Consider the following 25700-nt stretch of genomic DNA (forward strand, 5'->3'; position numbering starts at 1 on the left):
TTCGTAATTATAAAAATTTAAAAATAAAATAATAATAAATTTACATTAATACTTCCGATACTGTATCCCAGATTCAAGGTTTCAATTGATATAGGGTTTGATAAAGATACTTTGCCGTTTCCCGTAGCTTCAATGCCACTGACTTGCAAACTGGAATAAATTATTAAATAACAGTTATTAGCGGTAAGGACAATCAATTTTCATTAAGCATTACAAACTGTTATAGTAAGAAGGATTTATGTAGCTATGCAGTAATTTGCCACTAACCTTAGGTTACCCTTTCCGTAGATGGGAATAAACGAAATACTACCATCAATGTCATAGTCTGTTGTTAATTTTAATTCGGGAAGTTTTATGGTAAACGAGAGTGTTCGTCTTAATACAGAAAGTGACAGGGATGTAGCCACGAAGTCCGAAAATCCTCCAACATTTAAATTTGAAAGAACTCCGCTGAATCTAAAATACATTTTTTTTTTATTAGTACTTTTTGATATTTCTAACTTATTTATTTATGTTTATTTCTTACTTTATGTTAGAACGTTCAATGCTGATGTTCCTTTCTTCTACGCTTGCGGGGTCATAGGCGGCTAACTTTTCACTCAGGTCATTAAGAGTACTATTGATAAGGTTCGTTCCTGTCGCAAACACCTGGGGAGATGTTGGATTCTTTTTGTAATCTGAAATTAATTTAATAATGAAACATGTAGATTTTTATTGGATGATATGCACCCATATACACGGATAGGTACTTAAACAATCAGATGACATTATTACCTCTAAAGTCACTGTAATTTCAATAAGTAATTGTTTCTAATACGGTGTATTAAAAACCCTTAATTGTCGTAAAAATCTAGTAGAAATTAAATTACATGTCAATAAAAAAAGTCAATGAATTTGTTATTAAAAAAACCTGCAGGTATTGAAACAAAATCATTAATATCTTAACTTTTTTTTTTCCAGTAATTGCGGTTCGTTGAAAAGGTGTAATCTATCATCGTTCAGGTTGATAAAACATATTTTAACTACTTAAGTAAGGAATTTACATTTGCGATAGAAATATGTATACCTAATTCGAATAAAAATAAAACACTTAACGATTACACTGATCAAGATGGTTGACCGACCAACATAATGAATTGTTTTATAAAGAAGTAGGTACGCGATATAACTACTTGTCAACCATTTTTTACGTTTCCTAGCGCTGGCTTGGCTCGATTTTGCTCACTTATGCTGGCTAAAACATGTACAGGATACGTCGTGGGTATACTTTAGGTTTCACACGTAATATGCTCGAAATGTGTTCGTAAGAATTTACGGGATTGGCTCTCTGATTGTCGATTAAGTTCATCTTTTGCAATAGGAGAGAACAGGAGATTATTATTTCTGGTGAATAAAAGCGCAGGGTTCAACACCCACAATAAAAGAAAATGTCGTTAAGTAGGTACATTGGAAAAATACGAACTCAAGAACCTCAACCACACGATAAGCGCCATTCCTACAGCGTCCTTTCGGACGATTCTCGAAATTGTACGAAGAAGAGCAACCGTACAAGTTTGGATTTCGTTATTCCTCATTCGTCTGAACCTATCGAAAGCTTTAGTAGCACTTTTTGGCTCGCATCTCGAGGAATGAATATCTTTTAGTAAAGGGCACAAATGTAGTCGTTTTTGAAAACTTTAGGAAATCTCTTAAAGCTTTGAATATCTTAAAGAAATGTTCCCAAAAATTACAGATGAGTTAAAAATCCATGCTACAAATTTTCACTAATTTTCTAGGAAATGCCACATATGAAAAATTGTAAACGATACGATTGAAGCGTAAAATACACATTTTTAAATGTATCAAATTATGTATGTACTTATATGGTATATATAACTTACAGGCAGCCAAAGGTTTTAACTCGTTCAATTTTTCTAACGATTTTCTGATGTCTGATTCATAATCGTTAGCGCCAAAGGCAATATTGACGAAGGCGAGAATGAACACAAAACGAAACATTTTCTTGCACAATTAAAACACACTGTGGTTATGCGTATTCCAACAAGATTGCCTTTATATAACAGACATCCTATAGAAGCGCTTCAAATTTTTTCATTTTATCACGCCAGAAAAACACTCGATGTGTTATCATTTCAACTTTGCAACAATGAGAAAATATGACGATAATTTTGTGTTTATCGGAAAATCGTATTTACGATTTGTAAGTTCGAAAACACTTGGACGTTAAGTTTAAAAGTTAACAATAATGTTTATTCGTTAACCGTAAGTTCATATTAAACCTTACCCAATTCTACAATCGACATACGTACATACACACCTAGTTGGTTGTAAAGTTTGTTGTGTTATAGTAAATCCAACGAAACAATTTCAATCACGATCTTCCAGGATTTCTTTTTATAATAAACAGAATCTGGTTAACACGTATTTTTACATAATTTACCTTTTTTAGTTTAATTCGTGTTTGCGAAAATGCCTACAGTTCTCCTCTGCCCGTCTAATATGGGAGCAAAATTTAGATAATGCAGAAAACAAATGGAAGACCGATGGGTAATTTTAATTTTGTTCTTAAATTATCGTTAGCTCCAAGTATTGTACATTGTTGTGCTTACTCTGCAGGGCAAAAGCAATAAGTTGTGTGGTAATGAGGGGTTTGCTCGTTGTCGGGAGATATCTTAGCAAGAAAATAATAATAGTAATCGTAAAGGTTGCCGAGCGGCAGGATTCGTGCACGCTCCGGGTGAAAATAAAGTAAAACTAATTTTCTTTGCTTGACTATATTTTTACTAAGCGTCCAACGACTAAGTAAACGATACAATTATAAAAAAAAGGAATAGGATGATTGTCTATTCATTGCTGAAATGTAATTCCTAGGTACATTGATGCAACGTAAAGAGGTGGACGAATGCGTCGTGGCGAAGTACAGAATGAAATAACCTTGTAATAACGAATAAAAACGCGAAAAAGCACAATAAAGCATCGGCCTACACGTAACAAGACAGTACCATAAACTTGCATCCTACATGGTTGACTCGCGGACATGTGTTTTATCTGTGCCAGTTATTCTGGTGTACGTTCAAACTCTGCTTCTACGAATCTGCTTACGTTTAAAATAATGTCTACCTACTTAAGATTAGTTGCGATAATAGAAGATAGAAAACGAGGTATAATCATAATAATTCCGGCAAATTGTGGTAGATTAATTCGACGCTACGTGTTATCAAAAGTTAAAAATAGCTTTTAGGGTTAGGAGGCTTAGGTGTCCCGAAGAAAAAGAAAAAAAGAAATGAAACTTTTACTCTTGTCGCTTTGATGAAGAAACGTCTTAGAATTTAAGAGCAACGTCTTCAAATTACAAACAGATGCAGTTCAAGTTTAGTAGATAAATGTGGTATCTAATTGCATAATAATGTTAAGCTTTGCGGTGTAATAAGATAATCCTTAGGATAGGAGTCGACCACAAGCAGTCTTTCAGTAACGTTAACTAGTTAACTTAATGAAATTACCGATGACCAGCAGGTGCTCTTTCTTCTTAACTGGAATAGTGGTAAGTAACTAACTGGAAATGCGAATGCGCTGTTATTTTTATGGATTTGTTCGGCACGGGAACCAGTCTTCTGGTCTTTCTAAGTATTACATAGGTAGGTACGTACGGAGTAATTCTACCGGTCTTACAGTGCTGGTTTGCTTTATACGTCCAAACGCCCTGCAAGGTTAATTTTCTTCGAGGAAGTTGTCGTACAAACCATACCTGCAGCTGACTGAATTGAACTTGCATGTGTTGTATCACATATTTCGTACGGTTTAATATCCATACGTAATCCTTTACTTGTCAATCACTACTTTAAAAATCCCACAATAGGCCAAGTACTAAAATCTCACTGATTCATTCATATCGCGGATATTATTTGCTTTGGATTTTACGAGAGATATCGATGGATGGCGATGACCTGTTAAATATTTCTGTACCTATTTTCCTTTATTGACAATTGTGCATGTGCAGCTATGATCACTGATCACAGTCAATCATATTCCTTGACAAAATTAATGTAGCAGTAAGTCAAACGTATCCAATTATTGTCGATGATAACAATCTGGATAAGTAATAGTGTGAAATATGAAATTGATTAAAAAAAAGAGAGGAATTTAATGAGTAATTACGTGCACGGTGAACAGGAAGTTGCCTATGAGAGGTCTGGTCATGTTCTGTTAAAGGAACAAATTCAGTAAAAATCTGAAATTTTAGAAATATTGAAATCGTAGCTTCTGTAAGCCGCGCATTTGTGGTAGTACAATCTGAGTAGCGTACCTACGACACTATTGGAATGTTTTCCACGAATGCAATTTCGAGCATGTAGAAATAGATATGCAAAAATAGACGTACATACATTCGTATGAATCACTGCTCGAACGTTCACGCTCGTTTGTTTTCTGTTTTTGCATTATTATTAGAATATAATTCTGCCGTTGCGGATCACTTTCCTCACTCTCCTTTTTCCTTTTTATTTTGCATTGATATTACACGTATAATATATTATCAATTTATCGCTGCATCAAGGCCGATTTTTTGCGTTAATACTACAGTCAAGTCGTGAGCAAGACATCTGCAAGGCATTCACACTTTGTGGTAAGGTGACGATGTTATCGTCAACACTATTACAGGATCCGCAGCGAACATGTGCGCATTCGTGAAAATTGCGATTGTTTTGAACGAGGAAGAAGAAATATTGTTTTCTAAAACTCTTCTGCGATATTGGATTCGATTCGCCCTACATCGACAGTCTTGATCGTCTTAAAAATGATCGCCACGATCATGACCGCGGCTTGACTTGACCGTGTCCTTCCAATGAGAATGAAATTGTTGACTCGGCCGTGACTGAACTTTGCCCATCACGTTTAATGTGAATCGGACTTTAGCCTGATAAAAAGTAACCGTTCTCCAGAAAGAGACAGTAGTTAGATTGCGAATTGAGAAATACCCATGGTTATGCTGTATCCCTTCGTCCTTTGGACGGGATCAACTAGATGTGTAAGTATAATGTGGTGCTCTCAAAAATTTAACGGATAGTCAGCTACACGAATATTATAGAGTTTAATGTAATTCTAGTATTCTGCCGAAACAACACGGTCAAGTCTCAATAAAAAGTAGTGAAACCGAGCCTACTGTTATATTAATTTAAATAAGTGTTGATTCACAAAGTTTTCGATTATAATTGATATATTGGTTGATGTGTATGCAATGTAGGTAAATGTCATAATTGAAAATTTAATTGTTTCAGGGCTTCCAACGCCGGGTCTCGCTATGCTTCCGATTTACCGTCGATGGACGTTCCGGAAAAGCCTGCACGGATCAGTGCGAGCGTTCGTCAAGTACATCCGGTTTGTGAGGATAAAGCTCAAGTGCTCGCGTACGAGAAGGACGCGTGCGTGGTCGCAATCGACTCGATCCCCCCGCCACCCCCACCACCTGTTTCGGCCAGTCATCGCGGTATGATTATCGATCATTGCGGATCGAGTCCGGTGTCTGCGCAGACGCAGACGTTCGCGCAGTACTATTCGAAACGCGCGAGCACAGATTCGAATCCTAGTCCGGTCGCGTATCCCCTCACGCCGAATATATGTGTCGAGTCCGGTCGAATCGAGTTTATTAAAACGAGTGTAGATGTCGCGACGATCGATGCCGTCGCGACGCCGCCCACAACGCCTAACAAAACCCAAGAGAGAATTACAGTGACGCGAGGCTCACAAACAGAAACGATCGGCGACGAAAAACTATTACACGAAGCTAAGGTAGGTGGCGTTACCAGTTTTTTTATTTTTCTCATTTATGTGGTTAAAACGAGGGATGAACTTACGCTCTAAGGACGTTTATCATTACACGGAAAGATTTTTTTCCATGGGAAGGCATTTGAATGTATTATCAAATCCAAAATTTTTGTGTTGACTCCCTTTTAATGGTGATTGTAGGACGCTTTGTTACCTCACCCAATAGTATTGCTTACTGCCGATATATAATAGTAATTAGGCGACAAAGAAGTATTTTTTTGGAATTTAGTCTTTTACTAATCGTTGTAGGGGAAAATGGGGTGGCAGTTGAGAGAAGCAGATTCTAATGGTATAGGTCGTCATCATGGCAATTTGGGAGCGTGAAAAGGCCGTAAAATTGACTTACTATTAAATTCAATTTAAGATGCAAATTCGCTTGCAACTTGTCGCGTCTGTCGTACCAATTGAAAGTCGATGTGGTGGAAGTAGTAGGTAAATGGGCTTATAAGTGTCATACTTTCGTACGTAGTGTGGTATGCGACTCATTAAGACCATTGTGTGTAATTTGCAGTTGCCCAAAAGTTTGAAATAATTATAAACGTTTCGTTTATACATTTTTGTTGCCATGTATGACAGCTACTGGCGTTTGGATTCAAATTGATTTTAAATAACATCGGATAGCCATTTGAATGTCAGTAGAGCGTATGTAATAACATGTCTATACGATATTAAAAGGATTGCCAAAACAGTTTTTCAATAATCCTTGTAATCCGGTTTCATAGCAATTAACGAACAAATAATCAATTTGTGTTTCTGTGGCTGGCCCAAAGACTTTTACGATTGGGAAATAAAAACATAACGCCCGAATTCACCAAGAGCTGGCATCGCAATGAATAGGTAGGTATCAGACTGGAAAATGTGCGGTCAGTTTTCGTTCAAGTTGGGGCGCCAATAAGAAGACGTAAGACGTAATCTGGCTAAGTGAAAGCGTAAGGTCGTGGGGTTTCCTTAAAGTCCCTTTGATACATTCGACTGTTTGACCATCGGGACTGGAACTAAGTGTTATGGCATTCGAGATTAGGTGTGTTGGGCCCTTTTTCCATTTCTATTTTTATTTCTTTTCGCCCCTTCCAGGATTAGAGGTAGTTTTTAAGGGACAAAATGAATGATGTGTACGTACAACCTGTCATAGATTGTATGTATAAAAGAAATGTTGTATAGGTCAAATTTGCTATATTTAATACTTTTATGAATTTAAAACTTTCATACCAAATTTAAACTCCTTCTGATGTACCCATCTGTCTGCAATTATCTCAGAATTGTTTTTTTAATTTTAAAGTAGACAAGTGTAAAGAAATTATCGGTTTAGTTTTTCCCTAACGGTAAGCATGCAATAAATCACGGTTTTTCCAATAGAAGTAACAAAAAACAAAAGGGACAGTGAAAAAAAAGTGGACTCCTGCTATCGATAGCGGAGATTTGGACATCTATACATAGATAGATAATGTATTATATTTCTGGAAAAGGGAAAGCCGGCGCTATGTAAGTTTATTAAGTAAATGCGAAAAAACCGGACGAGCTCGACGGACTGTTTTCACCACCGATGGAAGCACAAAATAAAAAATAGATTAGATGCGAGTCGGATTTGAACACCGATCATGAAAAATCCGGAAAAGTAGAACGTCTGTTCTCTTAAAACAACGAACACTAGACCTATTTCATTTATTATTACTAAAAATTGGAAAAGTGTATGTTTGCTCCGTATGGGTGTGAAACGTAGATTGCGAGAAACAAAAAGTTAAAAGGTGTCATAGAAGGATGCTGAAAATACCGTAAACAGCAAAGCTGACAAATGAGGAAGTATTAGAAAGAAGCGGGATAGGTAGGTAGGAAGGACACCTTTTCAGACATCAAAGATATACTATTAGAAGCAGAAATAGGATCTAAAAGGGACAGGGGTAGATTTAGATTAAATTATTGTTCGAAAAGTGCTAAGATTGGCTTGAGATAAGAAGCAGTGTGCATGCGGTTGTTACACTGCACTACGTGGTACCTTTAAATCGTACAGACGTTTGACGCTTATGAGCAAAGCAGAATTATTAGACTGGTGGATGCGTGATCATCCCTGTGAGAGCACGAGGGGTTTTAGAAATTGCTTGGCAAAATGTGCTTTTAACGTTAACACATTTCATTGTTGTTTTTATTTACTCACGGAGAATGTCACGTCGTGATCGACTCCGAATTCTTCGTTGTTTTTCTTGCTGACGGTGGTTGTGACAATATTTGTCTATGTAGATTTGTTGATAGTTGGAGGAAGAACGTTGTTAAATAGCTACTGAATATGCTTGCAGCCGGCTTCCGCGTATCGAATTTTCATGATGCAACCAGACAAGACAAATACGCGCATGATGGCACGTTTCGACGGCGACAGTCCTTGAATAGCGTCTTGATGTTGACAAAGAATAGACTCTGGATCGAGTACAGTGTTATCATTAAACATTGTTATCCGGTCGGGTCGGTGCACAGATGTCGACGGAATTGTCTGCGGTTTTCCTTCCGCTTGCTCTCCTTAAAGCATCCATCATGTTGTAAGAACATGGGCGTTTACAGTCGGAATCCGCGGTAGAATTATGAAGCATCGTGGTCCAAATGAACTGTACCACTGGAGATGTCGTCAGCCGCAGTTGCCGACGAAACGTCTGGACTTAACAGTTGATTTGGATCGCGGCCCTTCAGTCCGAGGCATAATACGTTTACCATTCATCATGTCGCCAAAGAATTTGGGAATAAAATTATAATTTTAGCTGAAACTATATTTGACTCGAACGTAAAAGTGTCGAATTATACACGATTGCGCACGATTTTTCCGCTGGATGACGTTATCGCTGTTTCCGGTCGAATTGGCGGCCGTTGTGAATAACGGCAAAATTTATAACGAAACGGGAGAGATAGGGGACATGGTCGATTTTCGCATTGCATTGTATTCTGTTATAAATGCGACTTTTAAGTCAACCGTTCTCAAGTATGAGAAAATGTTTTACGTACGGAAAAAAGGAAGCAGGATGTAAATGATGATCGCAAATAGGAAACGGAACGCACCTCCGTACGTGTGCGGTTTTTTAATGATGGTTCAATGTTTTTCAGCGGCTTCCAGCTTCTAAACAAACAGATTTTATTAAGTTAACATCAAAATTTATCATTACGTGTGTGCTATAGTTGTTGCTGTTGAGAAAATTTATTGTTGTCTGCGTTAATTTATACGTTTGCAGCAGTTTACCAAAGTATAATATATTTTCACACGGACCTCTCCATATCAGGTGCTATTCCCATGTGTGTTTTTCCGGTTATTAACACGTCACCTACAATACACATATGCATATAAAACGTAATGTATTTTTAATAAGAAGGATACACATATTAAAGTAAAATTCCTTTCCTTAGAACGGTCGACAGTTATTAACAGAACCATTCTAATAATGCAAATGATAATTTCTGGTGAAGAACCAAGAGCACATACTGTGTTTGATATGGTTCGCTCGACTTACGTGGGATAGATAACTGATGAGTAAAATTTGAGCCATGCGGTAAAGTTAATTGTTTTTTATATTCACTATAATCTAAAATCGGTTCTCATCAAATTCTATGGACGAAAAAAAAAGTATTTTAACTGAAACGATAAGGAGTCGGTCTTATGTAATTATTTTTTTATATTATAAATTTTGTAACATAATTCATTATTATTTCCGTTGAAGTAATTAAAAGTTTGGTTATCTTTGTCAGTAACCCAACTGTTTCCCTGATAACAAGAAATGAGATTAGATGCGAAGCAAACGGATGAGATTTACCAACAATTTTCCTTACCCTTTAACACATTATCGTTGAAACTTGTTCATTAATTTTCGTCATTATTGTTACCTAGAAGGCGGAAAAGCACGAGCTGGGGCATTTAACAAAGTTTAGTTAGTAGATGAAGTGAAGTAGACAGGAAGATTTTCCTTTACTCCCATTCCGCTAATCAACTCTTTCATATTTTAAAAAATAACTCTTTAGCTTTAACTAACATCAAAAGGAATATTAAAAACGTGCAATGCAACTGTAACATTTCATGTAATTCTTGCAACACAAGCATTATTGGCAGGTAAAAACGGATTTATTGATTCAAGTATTTTTATCAATGTTTGAAATGAATATATGTACAAGAAGATAGGTATTATCATTATCGAATTGTAGGTGGAGATTGGTATTTTAAAAATTCGTGAAAAATCTCGCGTGTTATGAGAAAGTCGGAATGTACTAATGTACATTGTAGATACTTTTACGCAACATCTTAATAGAAGGCGCCGCGGCGCGCCGCTTTCGAAAACGTTTTAAGCTCTTCTGAAAAATTGATGACTCTTAAAAGGTACAATTTATTTTTCTTTCTTTGCGGCTTCAACTTTGCAAGAACAAAGACTCGCCAAGTTTTTAATTACTATTCACCGTAAGTTGCTTTTCATGTCGTTCGTTCTCTTTTCGTTTCCTTTCTTTTTATTTCCAATAATTCTGTGTATAGGGAAAGAGGGAATATAAACATAGGAGACGAAAAATTACAACAAGTAGCTGATTTTAGGCATCTAGGAAGTCAGATAAGTCAGGACGAAAGGAATAGTAGGGATATAAAGCAGAGGATAGCGCAGGGCCGAGAAATTTCAGCTAAAAAAGCTAAAATCTTCACATTTGAAAAAATTGCAGCTGAGTAATCGTTACTATTTATTAATCTCCTATTGCTTGAATTTTAATTGGCCGTTTTGGCATACGAATGAAAGCAAGAAATCTAAAGAAGTGGTTTACCCAAAACAACAAAATATTGACATTGGCCTTTTTAGTCCCAACCCACAGAATTATTCCGTGACATACGGCACCTAGCAACTAAAGTTGTTGCGATTTGCGTTTACCCTTCTCGACTGTCTACACGTAAAACAATTCTGGGACGTTTCTTATATTACAGCTCTATAAATCCTCTACCAATTCAGGCCCATCCAATGAAACTGACAGATGTAAAGTGGCGGATGAGAATATTTCCTTCAATACGACAGTCTTTTTATTGTAAAGCTGTGTTGATGACGTAAACCCCATTTTTAATTATTTTACAGTACATCTAATAACTGAATCAAAATCCATATTCTTGTGTTGTTTGAGGCTACTAAATAGTTCATGTATTGTAACAGTAATCGAAAGCGGTCATCATAGTTTCACAGGACCGACGCGACTTGTTCCCCTAAAAGCCCAGTCAGTGATTTCTGATTCGGGGGATCCATAATATAACACACATGCGTACTCATTTTTGTACTGGTTGGTGTTGTCAGTAAGTTATTTGCTTCGCACATAAAAAGCTCTATTCAGTCGTGGCTTTCTTGAAATAAAGCACCTGCTTTACTTTATGCGGTTTTTCAATGTTCACCGTCAATTTCCTCTTCTTTTTCACAGAAAATTCAGTTTCAGACCTCTAAATGTACGAGGGTGGATTGATAAGTTTCCGGCCTAACCAAGAGATGACGCCACTAGGCCTACCTTGAGGTGACATTCTATAGTACCATCCTTGGATAGCTTGTAGCTATAGTTTCAGCCCGATCTCCTTGCTAGTGTAGGTTTGACAGCACGCTGAACAAGACGCCTCTGTGGTTTTCGTAAAAATGGAAAAGCAGGAAAATCGTGCTGTCATCAAATACTTTTATTTGAAGGGGTTAACGCCGAAGGAAATTAAAAAAGAGATGGACTCAACACTGGGGACATCCTCCCCGTCATATTCAACCGTTAAGCAGTGGGTTTCCGAGTTTAAAAAGGGTCGTGTGAGCACCTCTGATGGGCCTCGCTCAGGACGCCCCGTTGAGGTCACAACTCCAGATATGATCGAAAAAATTCATCAAATAGTGCTGGGAGACCGCAGATTGAAAGTGCGTGAGATAGCTGAGACCTGTAAGATGTCATATGAACGTGTGCAACATATTTTGCACCAACATTTGCATATGGAAAAGCTCTGTGCAAGATGGGTGCCGCGTTTGCTAACAGTCGACCAAAAATTGATTCGAAAAAACATTTCTACCGCAAATTTGTCATTGTATAAGCGTAATCCAAGCGAATTTTTGCGTCGATTCGTAACCGTTGACGAAACGTGGGTCCACCACTACACTCCTGAAACCAAAGAACAGTCTAAACAGTGGATTGGACCAGGGGAACCAACTCCAAAGAAGGCAAAAACAATTTTTTCGGCGAACAAGGTTATGGCTACTGTTTTTTGGGATGCAAGAGGTATTATATACATTGATTACCTTGCAAAGGGTAATACTATCACTGGTCAATACTACGCAGACTTATTGCAACGTTTGAGCCACGAGGTGAAAATTAAACGACCTCATCTGGCGAAGAAAAAAATCTTGTTTCATCACGATAACGCACCAGCGCACACGTCAATCGTTGCGACGGCTAAAATCAACGATCTAAAGTTTGAATTGATGCCGCACCCTCCTTACTCTCCAGACCTAGCCCCGAGTGACTATTTTCTGTTCCCTAATCTCAAAAAATGGCTTGGCGGTAAGAGATTTGCGGACAATGAAGAAGTAATCGAAGCTGTAAATGGTTATTTTGAGGAGCTTGACGAATCAGTCTATAGAGATGGCATTAATAGACTGGAACACCGCTATGAGAAATGTATCAGCCTTGGAGGAGATTATGTTGAGAAATAAAAAAAAAAAATTTTTAAAAACCTTGTTTTTCTTGGTCAGGCCGGAAACTTATCAATCCACCCTCGTACATCTTGGACACTAGACAGGAATTTAAAAAGTAGCTTTTTGATATATAAGATAGAGTCTACTGATAGGTACCTGATTGAAATACATACCAAAACTTACGGGAAATTTCAATCGAACGTTATTATTGTGCTTTTTAAACCTAATTATTGTTTTGCATGTAAACTAAACCGTGAATAATGTGACAAAAATGTACAAGTTTGAAGTTATACATAGCCTCATGGAAAATAGATCATCATTAAAAGGTCGTCAGTCTTAAGACTGGTTGGACACGCACTTCCACTCTTTCCTAAACTGAGCTAATCTTCGCATTTCTCTAAAACTGGAACAACCCACATCCTTAACTATTTGCCAAGAGTAATCTGATCTAGGTCTACCTTTACTCTTCCTAACTCCTGTTTCTGCCTGTAATATGTCTTTGACTAGACCTTCCTGCCTCAGAAGGTGTCCTACCAACCTATCTCGCCTATTTCTTAGAAGAGAGAATTTAATTGCTTCCAATCTGACTAAAAAAATTTATAGCTGTCAACAGGGTAAGTTACCGTCTTTTTTTTTGGGTGGCCACTAATACAATTAAGCCAAATATTTATTGCCCAAAGGGTACAAAAGTCTTGGTTGATGCGATAGATTTATTCGACATTTTTTATCGAGATATAATACCAAACAGAAAATACGGAGAATGCTAATATATGCATCAAAAATTTTGTTTATTTCGTGGAGATGTCGACGATGGCGCAAACGCAATAGGAATACTGTACTTAAGACAGTACGTATTATTTATTGGCTGTCATTCTTGACGATTTTTTACTAACTATACGTGCTGTTGGCATTTTGAAAACATTAGGAAGCATTAGGCGTATGAACTTTAAGTAAAAGTTTCGCAGAAAAATTACTCCGTAGGACGAAAACATGTTTATTGACACGAGGTTTCCATGTCGAAATTGAACGACATTAGATATTAGTGGGCGCTCGAAATGAAGAAAAAGTGATAGACGCTACTGCTGGTGGAAGGTGTGTCGTTATGTCAATTTTACGTAAGTTGTTTTTGGTAACGGGGTCGGTGGCTTGCTGTTGCGTTTTTCAGTCACCTACCATTAAGATTTGCGTTGCTTGCGATGACACGAACACGTAGGCGAAACGTCGAATTTTTTAGGCGCGACGGAACCATAAGGAATGTTCATTATACAGCCGTGACTTTGAATTTACACTGTTCGTATTCCATGTAACTGTAATACATTATTATCCACTCAAATCATGCCTGTACAATAGTAATGATACAATATTTAAGTACTGTAAAATTTTTACTAAGGGTTTGCATTTACGTAATCGACATAATCTGCACATTCAACTTGCCTGCCGAGGCGGTTTGGCTACAAGAGCTGTGGAGAAGCAGAACACATCTTTTTTTATGTGGAACATGGAACATTCACCATCATCATCACAGGATGGGTCGTCAGTCCTAAGACTGCTTCGACATGCACCCCCAATCATGGAACATAAAATCAAAAATATCATCTTCCTGTACTCGTTGGTTTAGAACTAGTCCTTATTAACCGCATCAGATCTATGCAAATTAAACAACGAACCGTAGGACGAGATGTAAAATATTTAGTTCCAACGGCGCTGAAATAAATGCAGCTAGAAAAACTTGACAAGAAATTCTACAAAGATTCTTGAAATAAAATTGCATTGGACGATTCACAGAAATGAAAACGTTTGCTGCATATTATGTTTAATTCGTAGGATGCACAGAGGACATTACTCTTTTTTTTTGTAGTTGTCGCTCAAGTCGTGTAACTGAAAGTTTTTTTTTGTTGCAGGAGAAATTGGAAATCCGGGTGGCACAGCTCGAGGCGTCCTTGGAAGCGGCCCAAACGGCCGAACTTCGCGACAGGCAAGTTCTCAGCAAACTGCAGAGACAGCTTTCTAGGGTGAGTAATTTATCGTGTAATTAAATGTCCGTTCTATTGTAGGACAAATTTTCAATCAGCGTTATATAATTATTTTTATTATGTACAATATATGTACATAGTTCTTAAGATGAGCCAGTACTTAAGGGTTAGTTTTTGAATTAAAAACATTTTATTTGAAAGGGTAGTGAAAAGTTCCCGTAACTCCATGAGTTATTTAAGAGTTGTTAACAATTAGTACAAATACTTAAACTTATGATTAAACAAAGAGCTCGGTTTAATCGAAGAAAGTGGAAGAAGATAAATTAACTCGATATTTTTTTATGTCGCCGTAAATACGAGGGTGGATTGATAAGTTTCCGGCCTGACCAAGAAAAACAAGGTTTTTAAAAATTTTTTTTTTTTATTTCTCAACATAATCTCCTCCAAGGCTGATACATTTCTCATAGCGGTGTTCCAGTCTATTAATGCCATCTCTATAGACTGATTCGTCAAGCTCCTCAAAATAACCATTTACAGCTTCGATTACTTCTTCATTGTCCGCAAATCTCTTACCGCCAAGCCATTTTTTGAGATTAGGGAACAGAAAATAGTCACTCGGGGCTAGGTCTGGAGAGTAAGGAGGGTGCGGCATCAATTCAAACTTTAGATCGTTGATTTTAGCCGTCGCAACGATTGACGTGTGCGCTGGTGCGTTATCGTGATGAAACAAGATTTTTTTCTTCGCCAGATGAGGTCGTTTAATTTTCACCTCGTGGCTCAAACGTTGCAATAAGTCTGCGTAGTATTGACCAGTGATAGTATTACCCTTTGCAAGGTAATCAATGTATATAATACCTCTTGCATCCCAAAAAACAGTAGCCATAACCTTGTTCGCCGAAAAAATTGTTTTTGCCTTCTTTGGAGTTGGTTCCCCTGGTCCAATCCACTGTTTAGACTGTTCTTTGGTTTCAGGAGTGTAGTGGTGGACCCACGTTTCGTCAACGGTTACGAATCGACGCAAAAATTCGCTTGGATTACGCTTATACAATGACAAATTTGCGGTAGAAATGTTTTTTCGAATCAATTTTTGGTCGACTGTTAGCAAACGCGGCACCCATCTTGCACAGAGCTTTTCCATATGCAAATGTTGGTGCAAAATATGTTGCACACGTTCATATGACATCTTACAGGTCTCAGCTATCTCACGCACTTTCAATCTGCGGTCTCCCAGCACTATTTGATGAATTTTTTCGATCATATCTGGAGTTGTGACCTCAACGGGGCGTCCTGAGCGAGGCCCATCAGAGGTGCTCACACGACCCTTTTTAAACTCGGAAACCCACTGCTTAACGGTTGAATATGACGGGGAGGATGTCCCCAGTGTTGAGTCCATCTCTTTTTTAATTTCCTTCGGCGTTAACCCCTTCAAATAAAAGTATTTGATGACAGCACGATTTTCCTGCTTTTCCATTTTTACGAAAACCACAGAGGCGTCTTGTTCAGCGTGCTGTCAAACCTACACTAGCAAGGAGATCGGGCTGAAACTATAGCTACAAGCTATCCAAGGATGGTACTATAGAATGTCACCTCAAGGTAGGCCTAGTGGCGTCATCTCTTGGTTAGGCCGGAAACTTATCAATCCACCCTCGTACCTCGATAAATTTTCTGATATGCGAATGGTGATTTTTTCTTGACAACAGAAATACGAGTGTGATAACTGTGATCGTAAAAAAGTATACCAAAGCTACCTAAATAGCAAGCGATATCATCGAACGTCGAACGTGTTTGGGGATAGTTACCGTAAATTGAATTCAAAGTATGTGTAGAGGTGATGATTTGAAGTTTTGCAGGGAGTAAAATTTATAGCATTAAGGACGTATTTTATATGTATGAAAAGTTAGAGAGGAAACACGCGAACACATTTGTGAATTTAAAGAAAAAACATTCTTTTCTAGCTTTTGCTTATTAAGCGATCATATCTAAAGAAGAATTTTTTTTTTGCTCTATTTCACCAAGATTTTCAGTTCATTTAACGTTTGTGCTGGCGTGACCGCAAATCAATTTAAATGCAAATATTGAAGAAAGCTTGACTTTTTAGTACACCATATTATTTATAATGCGAAACAGTTCATTAAAATAGATGAAGTGATGTTTTGGCGCTGTTTGCATAGTTTTATCGAAAGTTGAACGTAACCGAATGAGAAAGTGTAATTGAAAATGATAGGGATGCTTCTTATTAATCAATCTTTCAAATTAAACAGCCCTTGCTTAAAAGTACAATCAGTGCATGTTGCTGCAGTGTTCAATTAGATGATGTAGACCAGAAACTGTAGACAAAAATAAACACCTAATTAAGATTTCGAAATTGGTTCCGTTAATAAATCATACGGCGGCGATATGAACCTTTATAAAATAATGAGTGCGTGGGTATTTTTTTTTTTTTAACGACTCCGTTTATAGTGTTTGTTCGCAATTGGTATAGTAGGTATGGTATAATCTAGGTAATATGCGATGTCGACAAAAATTTTATCAGTTCTTTATAAGCGGTTTATGCTGCTATTACAACTAGTTTGTAGGTAGGTGCTTGTGAATATGTAATGTATACTAACACACCGTTCGTAGTTTGCATATTGCTCATTTTGCTCAATTCCTGCGTCCGAAATAAACCTGTAGAACGTAACGCAGTTTCCTATGGACGAGCTGCAAGTTTTATATACAAGTCTTTCAGCTGTAGTGAGATCAAAGACTTGGTCCAAGGAATGCGTGTCATTACACGTAAATGCAGTTGCATTCCGGGTTTGTTACCATTAAAATGCCTTGCGACAATGATGACACTAATGATTCACGATTCGCAGGCACTCAAATTTACAGACGTTCATATTCTGTCTGTCAGCCAACTTCTGCTGTCGTAATTTTTTGATAGTTTCGAAGAACGTTGCTTTGTTCATATTTAAAAAAAAGTTTGGAAGCAATAGGCAATCGTCCCTCCATAAACACTTGTTCCTACCAACTGGATTACTCTTTAATTTAAAAGGTTTCATCATAGCGTTCACCAGGAGAAAGGGGAGGAACGAATGTGTAGATGTGTGCGTGGACACATTACAAATACATTATACGTAATTATATTCACTACACCCTCTTTTGTCTACATGAAATCCTTGTCAACGACAAACTTCAAAAGAGAATAACTCCGCGAACGCGACGCTTCTCATTTAAATGCAAAAAAGGTAAATGGCAAATAATAGGACAATGTGATTTTTTTTTTCGCTAGTTTATAAAACCCCGTCCGTATTTGGAATTCCTTCCCTACATGAACGCGTATATATCATAAACGTCTCTTATCAGTTCGGTTTCTTTGCAATTTGTTTTTCTCAGTTATATTTCATATTTTGTTTTATGTAAAATAAATCATGATAACGTAGCCTCTGCATGTTATTATTATCCGTTGAGCAAACGAAAGCATATTTTGCGGTTTGACAACGTTTTGATCGGAAAAATGTTTGGCGCCATCGGTAGGAGGCATCCCGACGCCGGGTGTCGGAGGGTGGCACTTTCTAGATGTCGTCTTGCGGCATTTCTCTACTCTGCCCGGGATAAACATGAACTACAGCCAACGTCGTTATACCCTTCCACAGTTATCCTTCATCGTCCGCTGTTTCTATCTCTTTTTCCTTCTCGCACTTGCTTTCCACATCAATGAAGCGAGAACGATAATCGACACCTGCCATTCATTGGAAGCATTCCCACGAAAACTTTCCCATAAGTACATACTAGAATTAATTTATTAAACAGAAATTTATAATTGAATGAGTGATTGCGTATCATAAAATTTTTGCCTTTAAAGGTACAATAAGACTTTGATAGAAGAGGAGCAATAAAATAAAGACAGTTGTGTATCATCATCATAAGGTCGTCAGTCCCAAGACTGGTTGGACATGCACCTCCACTCTTTCCTATCCTCAGCTAACTTTCTCATTTCCCTAAGACTAGAACAGCCCACATCCTTAACTATTTCCGAACAGTAATCTAATCTAAGCCTATCTTTACCCCTCCTAACTCCCGTTTCTGCCTCTAAGATGTCTCTGACTTGACCTTCATGCCTTTGAAGGTGTCTTACCAATCAATCTCACCTATTTTTTATTGACTTCTATAGTCGTCTGTTCTGCTATTCTGTCTAAAACCTCTTCATTTCTAACCTTTTCTAATTTTAATTGTGTAAGGAACACAATAATTTATTATGTATGCCTTTGTAATCGGTTAAAAGCGGACCAGCAAAGAAAACCAGTCCAGACAAATTGTAAAGATAAACAATAATTTACACGTTGACCCAAAACATTTATCTGTTCAAAAGACAATATAGTAGCTCGTTTGTAGATAGGTACACTAGCAAAACATATTCTTCAGGTTACATCGTCGATACTAAGTTTAGTTCATTTATTGTTAATCATCTTCTTTAATGTTTTATTATTGTATCTTCTTCGAAATTAACTGGTTTCTTAGAAAAAATGATAACTAAATACATCGCAGACAATTATGGATGCACATAAGACGAAATTGTGTTACAAAAGTCGAAATAAGTACACGTAACGTTAGGGATTATTATTTTTATAATAAAAGCCGATATTTTACATTGCGGTTTCAGAAGTAGGTATAAGGTAAGTTTTCTAATTTTTATAAAACATGCAACGGTTGGGGAGAATAGCATTTTTTTTATACGTAACACCATCTGCTAAGAAACTTTATTGGCTTTTTATTCAAACGATCAACACTTTCTGGCGTTAATGGACGGTAATTTTGAAACACAAGGGACCCTTACCACAACAAAGTAGATAAACACATAAACTGATGCTTGGCTCCAACAAAGTCTAAAGGTGTTTTTAGCATGTAACTGTGCCGGTCGAACTCGGTTATAAAGAACACAAGGGTGCTGAAGATTTTGTTCGTTATTGCCGATTTTCATTAATACCGTAAGGTTAGGTACCCAATTAATATTGTGAAGTTAGTTTTAATTCAGTTTCATTTCATTCGATTTTAATGGTGAAGATGCATCTGAATGCTATGTTTTGTTTTATGTCTTACTCATGACTGCGTATGTATTTGATCGTTTAAGCGTGACTGTTATTTTAAAGAGCGCTTATGCTCTAGACTTAACGAACTTGAACAGAATCTATTAATTCGGTGTTTAACGATCTAACTTCTCTGTTAACGATATTTATTTGCAAACAGTGAAAAACAAACCAATCTACACAACTGTACAGTGCATCAGCACTAAAACAGTAACATGCTAACAATTATAACAAACCAAGCACGTTTCACGTGTTCGTGTTTATATCTTTGTATTTTTGGAAATGGAAACCCTACGTGAGGATATTTCTCATCATGCTGTGTGCAGGGCGTCCCGTACGTGTACCTACTTATTCTAGTAAAAATTCCCAGTTTTCCACTTATTCGAATTCAGCACCCCCAATAAGTCAGTCTTTTGTATGGAAGCCACGGCATTAAATGAAAAGCAATTTTTTTATTTCATTTTTTCAGTAGATGACATTACTAAATAGTTGTACCACTATTGTATATAGTTACTGCGATTTTTTTTTATAATCTTAACTTTGATAAATGCTTTCCTCAGTTTTACTTTGTTCAGAATTTAAAAGCCTTTGATAGCCGAGCGGACAGCATTATGTTACGCAAATGCTTCGTCGATAAAAGGCATTAAGAAAAATATAAGTAATATCATTTTTTGACACAGTTACATGTATCCAGCATATCTAGGACTTAAGACCTGCTGACGCCTCAGTTATTTTGTAAACAGAACTGTCCGATTTTCCAACAAATAATGGCAACGATGCAGCTTATCCCGGTGCCAGAATGGCGCGATCTATACAGGAGACTGACACAAACAATAAAGTTGCTTTTGCTGTTCCAAAAGCTTAAGCCGCAACAGAAACGTACATTAATACAAATGTATAAGTATTTTTTTGCTAAAAGAAAACAAAACCAGCTCATTTGCAGAAATTTTGGTTACCCGACTGTTTAGGTATTTATTTCAATATGTACACATAGGTGACGTAAAAGCAAGGTGTTATAGATAGACAGATGATGAAAATGGCGTGAATAGAAAAACTTAGAAATGAGGAAGTATTACGGTTTTAAAATAAAGGGCATTGTGGAAGTCAGTAGAAAAAGGGAAAGTCAGGATGGTAGGATACTTTTGGAGACATATTAGAAGGAAGAACAGGAATAATCGCAAATTATTAGGGATCTGGATGTTCAAGTTTAAAGAAAATGACAAAATTGGCTCAGTATAGGAAGGAATGGAGGTGCGTGATGATAGGTGACCTATAATCCATAAGAGAAGTTGAAAAGGAATCAGATTCGTGTTTCCTTTCTTCTTGCGTGTCATTTGTTTTCTGTGTCAAGACGCTCAAACTTGCTAAATCTCAATTTGTTTTTATTTTATTGCTAGCCTGCGAAAATGGTCCTTCTCGGCAACGGTTTTCCGGGAAAACTTATTCGGTTAAATCGTTCGTATCGTTATGTTCTCGTGTCTGTTGAAATATACGTAAATTTCTATTTGCAATTTAACATTTTTTAAAAATCAACTGGCTCATTCTCACACAATTTCTCCATTGTTCCTCATCATTCAATGTAGATGCTGTGATAAAGAGTAAGACGTCGAAACATTAGGTAGAGTTTCAATAAAAACATTTGGACTATTAAAATGCAAAAAGCTTTAAATTAAAAAAGATTAAGAATATAAGCAAACGACAATGCAATTGTTTGTATAAGCGAAAGAGAATTAAAAACCGTTTTGGTCCTTTTTAATAGGATTTTAATATGGGTATGTACGCACTGGTATTCAAGGATTAGAAAAGTTTTAAATTTTAGCTCGGATCCTGGCGCCAATGCAAATAAATGATTACGTACGTCGCTTTTCCAAAACTGGAAAAACCGAGAAAATAAAATAACCCCTTACGCGACGCGACGCGTCTGGCTACACAACATTGCGGCTACGGGCGTCGGGACGCTTGCGCATTTATCGATAGTGAAAGTGGGAGTCGATGTCGAATCGCAAGAGAGGGTGGTAAATTTGGGAGAAAAGTTAGGTCGTAAGTGGTGTCGTGTGTTGGTGCTTTTCAGAGGGTGTTTGACCGTCTCGTTTGTTGGTTCCGTCGTGGAAAATCGTCGAAATGTTTGATCGTTCGTATAATTAAGACACCTCGACGCTGAGGTCATTGAGAGCGAGAGTGCTGACGTCGAGTTCTTTTTGTCTCTCGATTCAAGAGAATCTGGCCACTGTAGGGAGAAAAATTTGTCCACGACGTTTGGTTTGATGGGGGATTGTATCAGTAAAGTTGTATAAAATTATACATTTTGTAACTGATGAATGGGAACTAATCTTACTAAGACCAGTCGCGTAAGTGGAATATCTTTTGTTGTTGTTGTTGTTGTTGAAACATCCACCATTGTGTTTATAACTTCAATTGAATCCAACTTTTTCCTTTTTGTAACAGATATTTCCCTACCACCCTTACGTCTTTTCTATTCTTTGGTGTCTTTTTTTGAATCATGCACGTATAAAAATATGAAAAGTTTCGTTGTGATGTGGTTTTCCTTTAAGTGCCTATTGCGGTTTCGATCGCCTTTTTTGCCGAGAATTTGCCACAAATTATTAACAATGTAACTATGACTGTCGTATGAATATTTTTTGTTTCGTGTTTTTGAATATTTACGAAATTTTGAAAGAACGAGGGTATCATTATATGTAATACGAAACAGGACCCGAAAGGATAACGACAAAAATTAAATCCCGGAATTCTTTCTACCTGGTTCATGCTCGGGCCAGAGGATTTGTAACAAGATATGGCCACCAAAGGTAAAGTACGCCAATTTAGAAGTTTCCCCTTAATTAGAAAAAAATCTCCTTTGTTAAGGTAAATTTTTTAAAGTAAAATCTATCGTTAACAATTTATACACTAGTGGCTAGTTCAGAACCGAAGGTCAATAAGTCCATTAAATGTAATTTAAAGCGTTTAGTTTAAGACAGTTTACAAAGACAGTTTATTTCTTCTTATAAGTATGAAGTATTTATTGATATTTCCATATATTGTAATAATTCGTTAGAGGTAATTGTGAAGTGAGCAAATATTGATGGTAGAAAATGTGAAACGCGGAAAATTCTTGAAAGAAGTACGGTTTTATCGAGAAGCAGAGCCCTTCTGTTTCCCAGTTGAAAATTTGCATCTGCGTCGTGGGTTAATGTATTAACGTATTTGCTATTTAAGGTTGGCAAACGAAGCGTGACGAAAAGTGTATTACGTTAAGCCTTATTACGAACAGTTGGGAATTGCGACAAATAAAAGGGGAGTAACGTTAAGGGATGACGAGTCGAACGTTGAAAGTCCAAAAATTCTCAGTTAAGTTTCACCGCTTTTTTACCATTTGTGCATGAATGAACCTAGGAAACAGAAAAACGAAAAATATTACATTAAAACGGCATCACAAAATAATCTATTCAAGTTTTGTCGCATTTGACTGAAAATTAATTAAATGATGTGCATGTGTATACGGTCAGCTTGTTAATTACTCCGTGATTGAGGATTTCAAAGCGCGATGAACTTCGAACTCTTCGGAACCCGTATTAATTGCAAAAGCTCTGCTTCTACTGGACAAATTACTCAAAGCTCGTTTATAAATTACATTAATGTATTTTTACTTAATGACAGTCGGAATATAATGTAACAAGAATAGCACGAATTAGTAATTTACGCGAATAACTCAGTAAATAGTAATGCATTCGGTTCCTAAAAACTACAATAAAAATTTGTCTTCACAAGTAATGATGACCATCCTACAAGAAGGATTATATATAGGTTCTCGATGCAGTCGGTTTGAAAAGGAGCCAAGGCAATGCAGTTATAATGAAATTAGTTTTAAAACAAGCCTGCTTCATATTAGGTGAAGGTTCATAAAGCTTAGAGAGGCTACTTACATGGTGCCTGGACCTGTGCCAGTGTTCCCATGTAGTTAAAGTCCTAAGGACACCAAGTATGTAATTACAAATTATACTTATATTCAACCGAAAATTAAATTATTATTGTCTTCGTTTTGTTTCAAATTACAAACAGTTTAATCAAGAGAATTCTAAAGGGTCAGAATAATCACTTTATGTCTCTCACTTTATTGAAACTGCGGGACTCCCTTTACAGTGGCACGATAACAGAAATTGAAAAAGAAACAGTTTCTAATTAATACAATACTGTAAAAGAGGGAAACCTTCAAATAACTTCCGCCAGCACACAATGGACGCGTTGCCTAAACAACGTTTATTTGGAGGAAAATCGTTTTTCCAGTTCTTTCAGAAATGTCACTTAATAAACAATGGATACCATGTACAAGAAAGCATTATTTTTCCAGTGTTGACTTGGAAGTTTCAGTCAGCCATCTCGCCCGCATTACAATCTTGCCACTTCCGTTGTCTTGACAAACTTACCCCTTTATCACTGTTTACAAATCCGACCGCTCGGATATGATACACCTGCGGCTTATCGTAAATTCCACGCACCCTGTTTTAACAATAGCAGTCGTCCTTAATATAACGTCTAGAAACGTTTTTCTAACTCAAACAGCGCTCTCAGCTGACACGGGAACTAAAGCTGGAGAAATAACGCAAATCTAAACCGATACGACGGCTCAGGGTTTCATCCCTGTGATATCTAGTAGCGGGTGGATACCTATTATATATACAGAATAAAGCTTCGTTCAAACATAATCAATTATTCCGTATTTAAGTAGATATATCCCCGGCGATATTTACACAAATCCTTGTCCCAACGGGATAGGGAATGGTACCAAATGCTAATAGCTTTCTTCCCAGACTAATGTGATATTCATAACTTCAGGATAACGTGTGCTAAGGGAAACATCTTTGTTTAATGGAATTTAGCCAAAGAAATCCCCATCTACACTATTTGTGGGCATCGGTGATTAAATGACAATCAGTCAGTGTTCGTTTTCTAACGGTCTCCTTGGATCTCCATCAGATAAAGTGATGTGATAATTAGCTGGTATCCACTCGGTCTAACATAGGCTCTATTTCGAAAAGGGTTGTTAATTGCCTTTTTTGCTAATTTTCATTTTCCACTTTAATATTCATCCAATTTTCTTTTCGTCTTTCATTTACAACATACGTGTAAGACTTGATATAAATTTATTAGTTCATAAAATAGCATTTGCTTGATCGCGCCCATCATTTTTTATTTACATATCAATCGAAATAATCCGGATAAAAGGGAGCAGTGACGAGCCGGGCCACTTTGAAGTGGGAATATAATCCGTGTGATTCACGAATCAATCTAGAGGAAAAGATGGGGAAAATAGGAGAAGAAACGGGGACGCATGATGCTAACGAAAAAGTTTGCGTATGGTAGGGTCTGGAATATGTACCGGATTAGAGGTGGGTATAATAGACTTGAAAAAAAAAAATGGGGACTATTGAATAGGTTATGTGCCCTTTATGTTCGCATATCAAGAGGTAATTTTCGCATACAAATACGGTAAAATTGCTTGGTTTATAACAGGTTCGTTTATAGTAGATAAGCAAGAAAGTTTATAGTTTTAGTTAGTTTTATCCGTTATAACAGTTTATATCCTTTTAAATCTGGATATAACGTTAATGAGTGTAACGCAAAAATAGCAAGGTATATTGAAACCTAAACTGTAACCTTGACCTTAGCAAGGAGATAGATACAAGGGTCCTCGATCCAGTGAATCTAGAAACGTCGGCAACAAGTGCTCTATTGTGTCAGGCCGGTAAAATTGAATTTTCCAATCATGTCTCTCCCAAGTTGTCGTCCCCGATGTTATCCCTCAAGCGAATCCGAACGTGGATGGCATGTGACAGATGATTGCGACTTGGGTCAGCTGAATTAGCCATTCGTGTTCCTCTAGCACTTTTATTTATTATTTGATGATTTGTACGTCAGTTTTACAAGTACCTACACGGAAAAATGAAAATTTAATTTTACTTTTTGTTAGGCCAAATGAGCGACCCAAAGTTGTATTAGGTAATATCTTGGTCCTGAGGTAATTTTTTTGGTCAAATTTTATTAATGTAAGCAGGTGCTTGTACATATATGTATATATGTAAGTATGAGAGCGAAACCTTTTCATTCTCTACCGGAGCAGTTTCCATTTCCGCATCGGAATATTTTCGCAGTTCCGGTGATGTACCGTTTCCGCCCCTTCGGAATCTTCGCTTAAA

The 25700-nt window shown here is 37.0% G+C and overlaps 2 protein-coding genes across 5 annotated transcripts in view; one reads left to right on the top strand and one right to left on the bottom strand.

Moving 5' to 3' along the window:
- Positions 1-25700, top strand: part of LOC108743243 — a 46079-nt gene that overhangs the window by 3073 nt on the left and 17306 nt on the right. For 2 of the 4 annotated variants that reach the window (XM_018478719.2, XM_018478723.2), the window contains exons 2-3: positions 5277-5787; positions 14369-14479. In XM_018478719.2, coding sequence (XP_018334221.1) covers positions 5277-5787; positions 14369-14479 — 622 coding nt within the window. Of the gene's footprint in view, positions 1-2279; positions 2548-4462; positions 5027-5276; positions 5788-14368; positions 14480-25700 lie in introns of those variants that run through there. The other 2 variants (XM_018478722.1, XM_018478721.1) reach the window with 2 other exon arrangements.
- On the bottom strand, positions 10-2054 carry LOC112904942. Its single transcript, XM_025976252.1, has 4 exons — positions 1881-2054; positions 527-677; positions 268-456; positions 10-150 (listed from the first exon to the last, which is right to left on the bottom strand). Exons 1-4 carry the CDS (start codon positions 1996-1998, stop codon positions 18-20), a joined length of 591 nt encoding a protein of 196 aa, XP_025832037.1. The 5' UTR covers positions 1999-2054; the 3' UTR covers positions 10-17.

This window comes from Agrilus planipennis, unplaced genomic scaffold (genome assembly GCF_000699045.2).
Source record: "Agrilus planipennis isolate EAB-ADULT unplaced genomic scaffold, Apla_2.0 scaffold369, whole genome shotgun sequence".
Classification (NCBI taxonomy): domain Eukaryota; kingdom Metazoa; phylum Arthropoda; class Insecta; order Coleoptera; family Buprestidae; genus Agrilus; species Agrilus planipennis.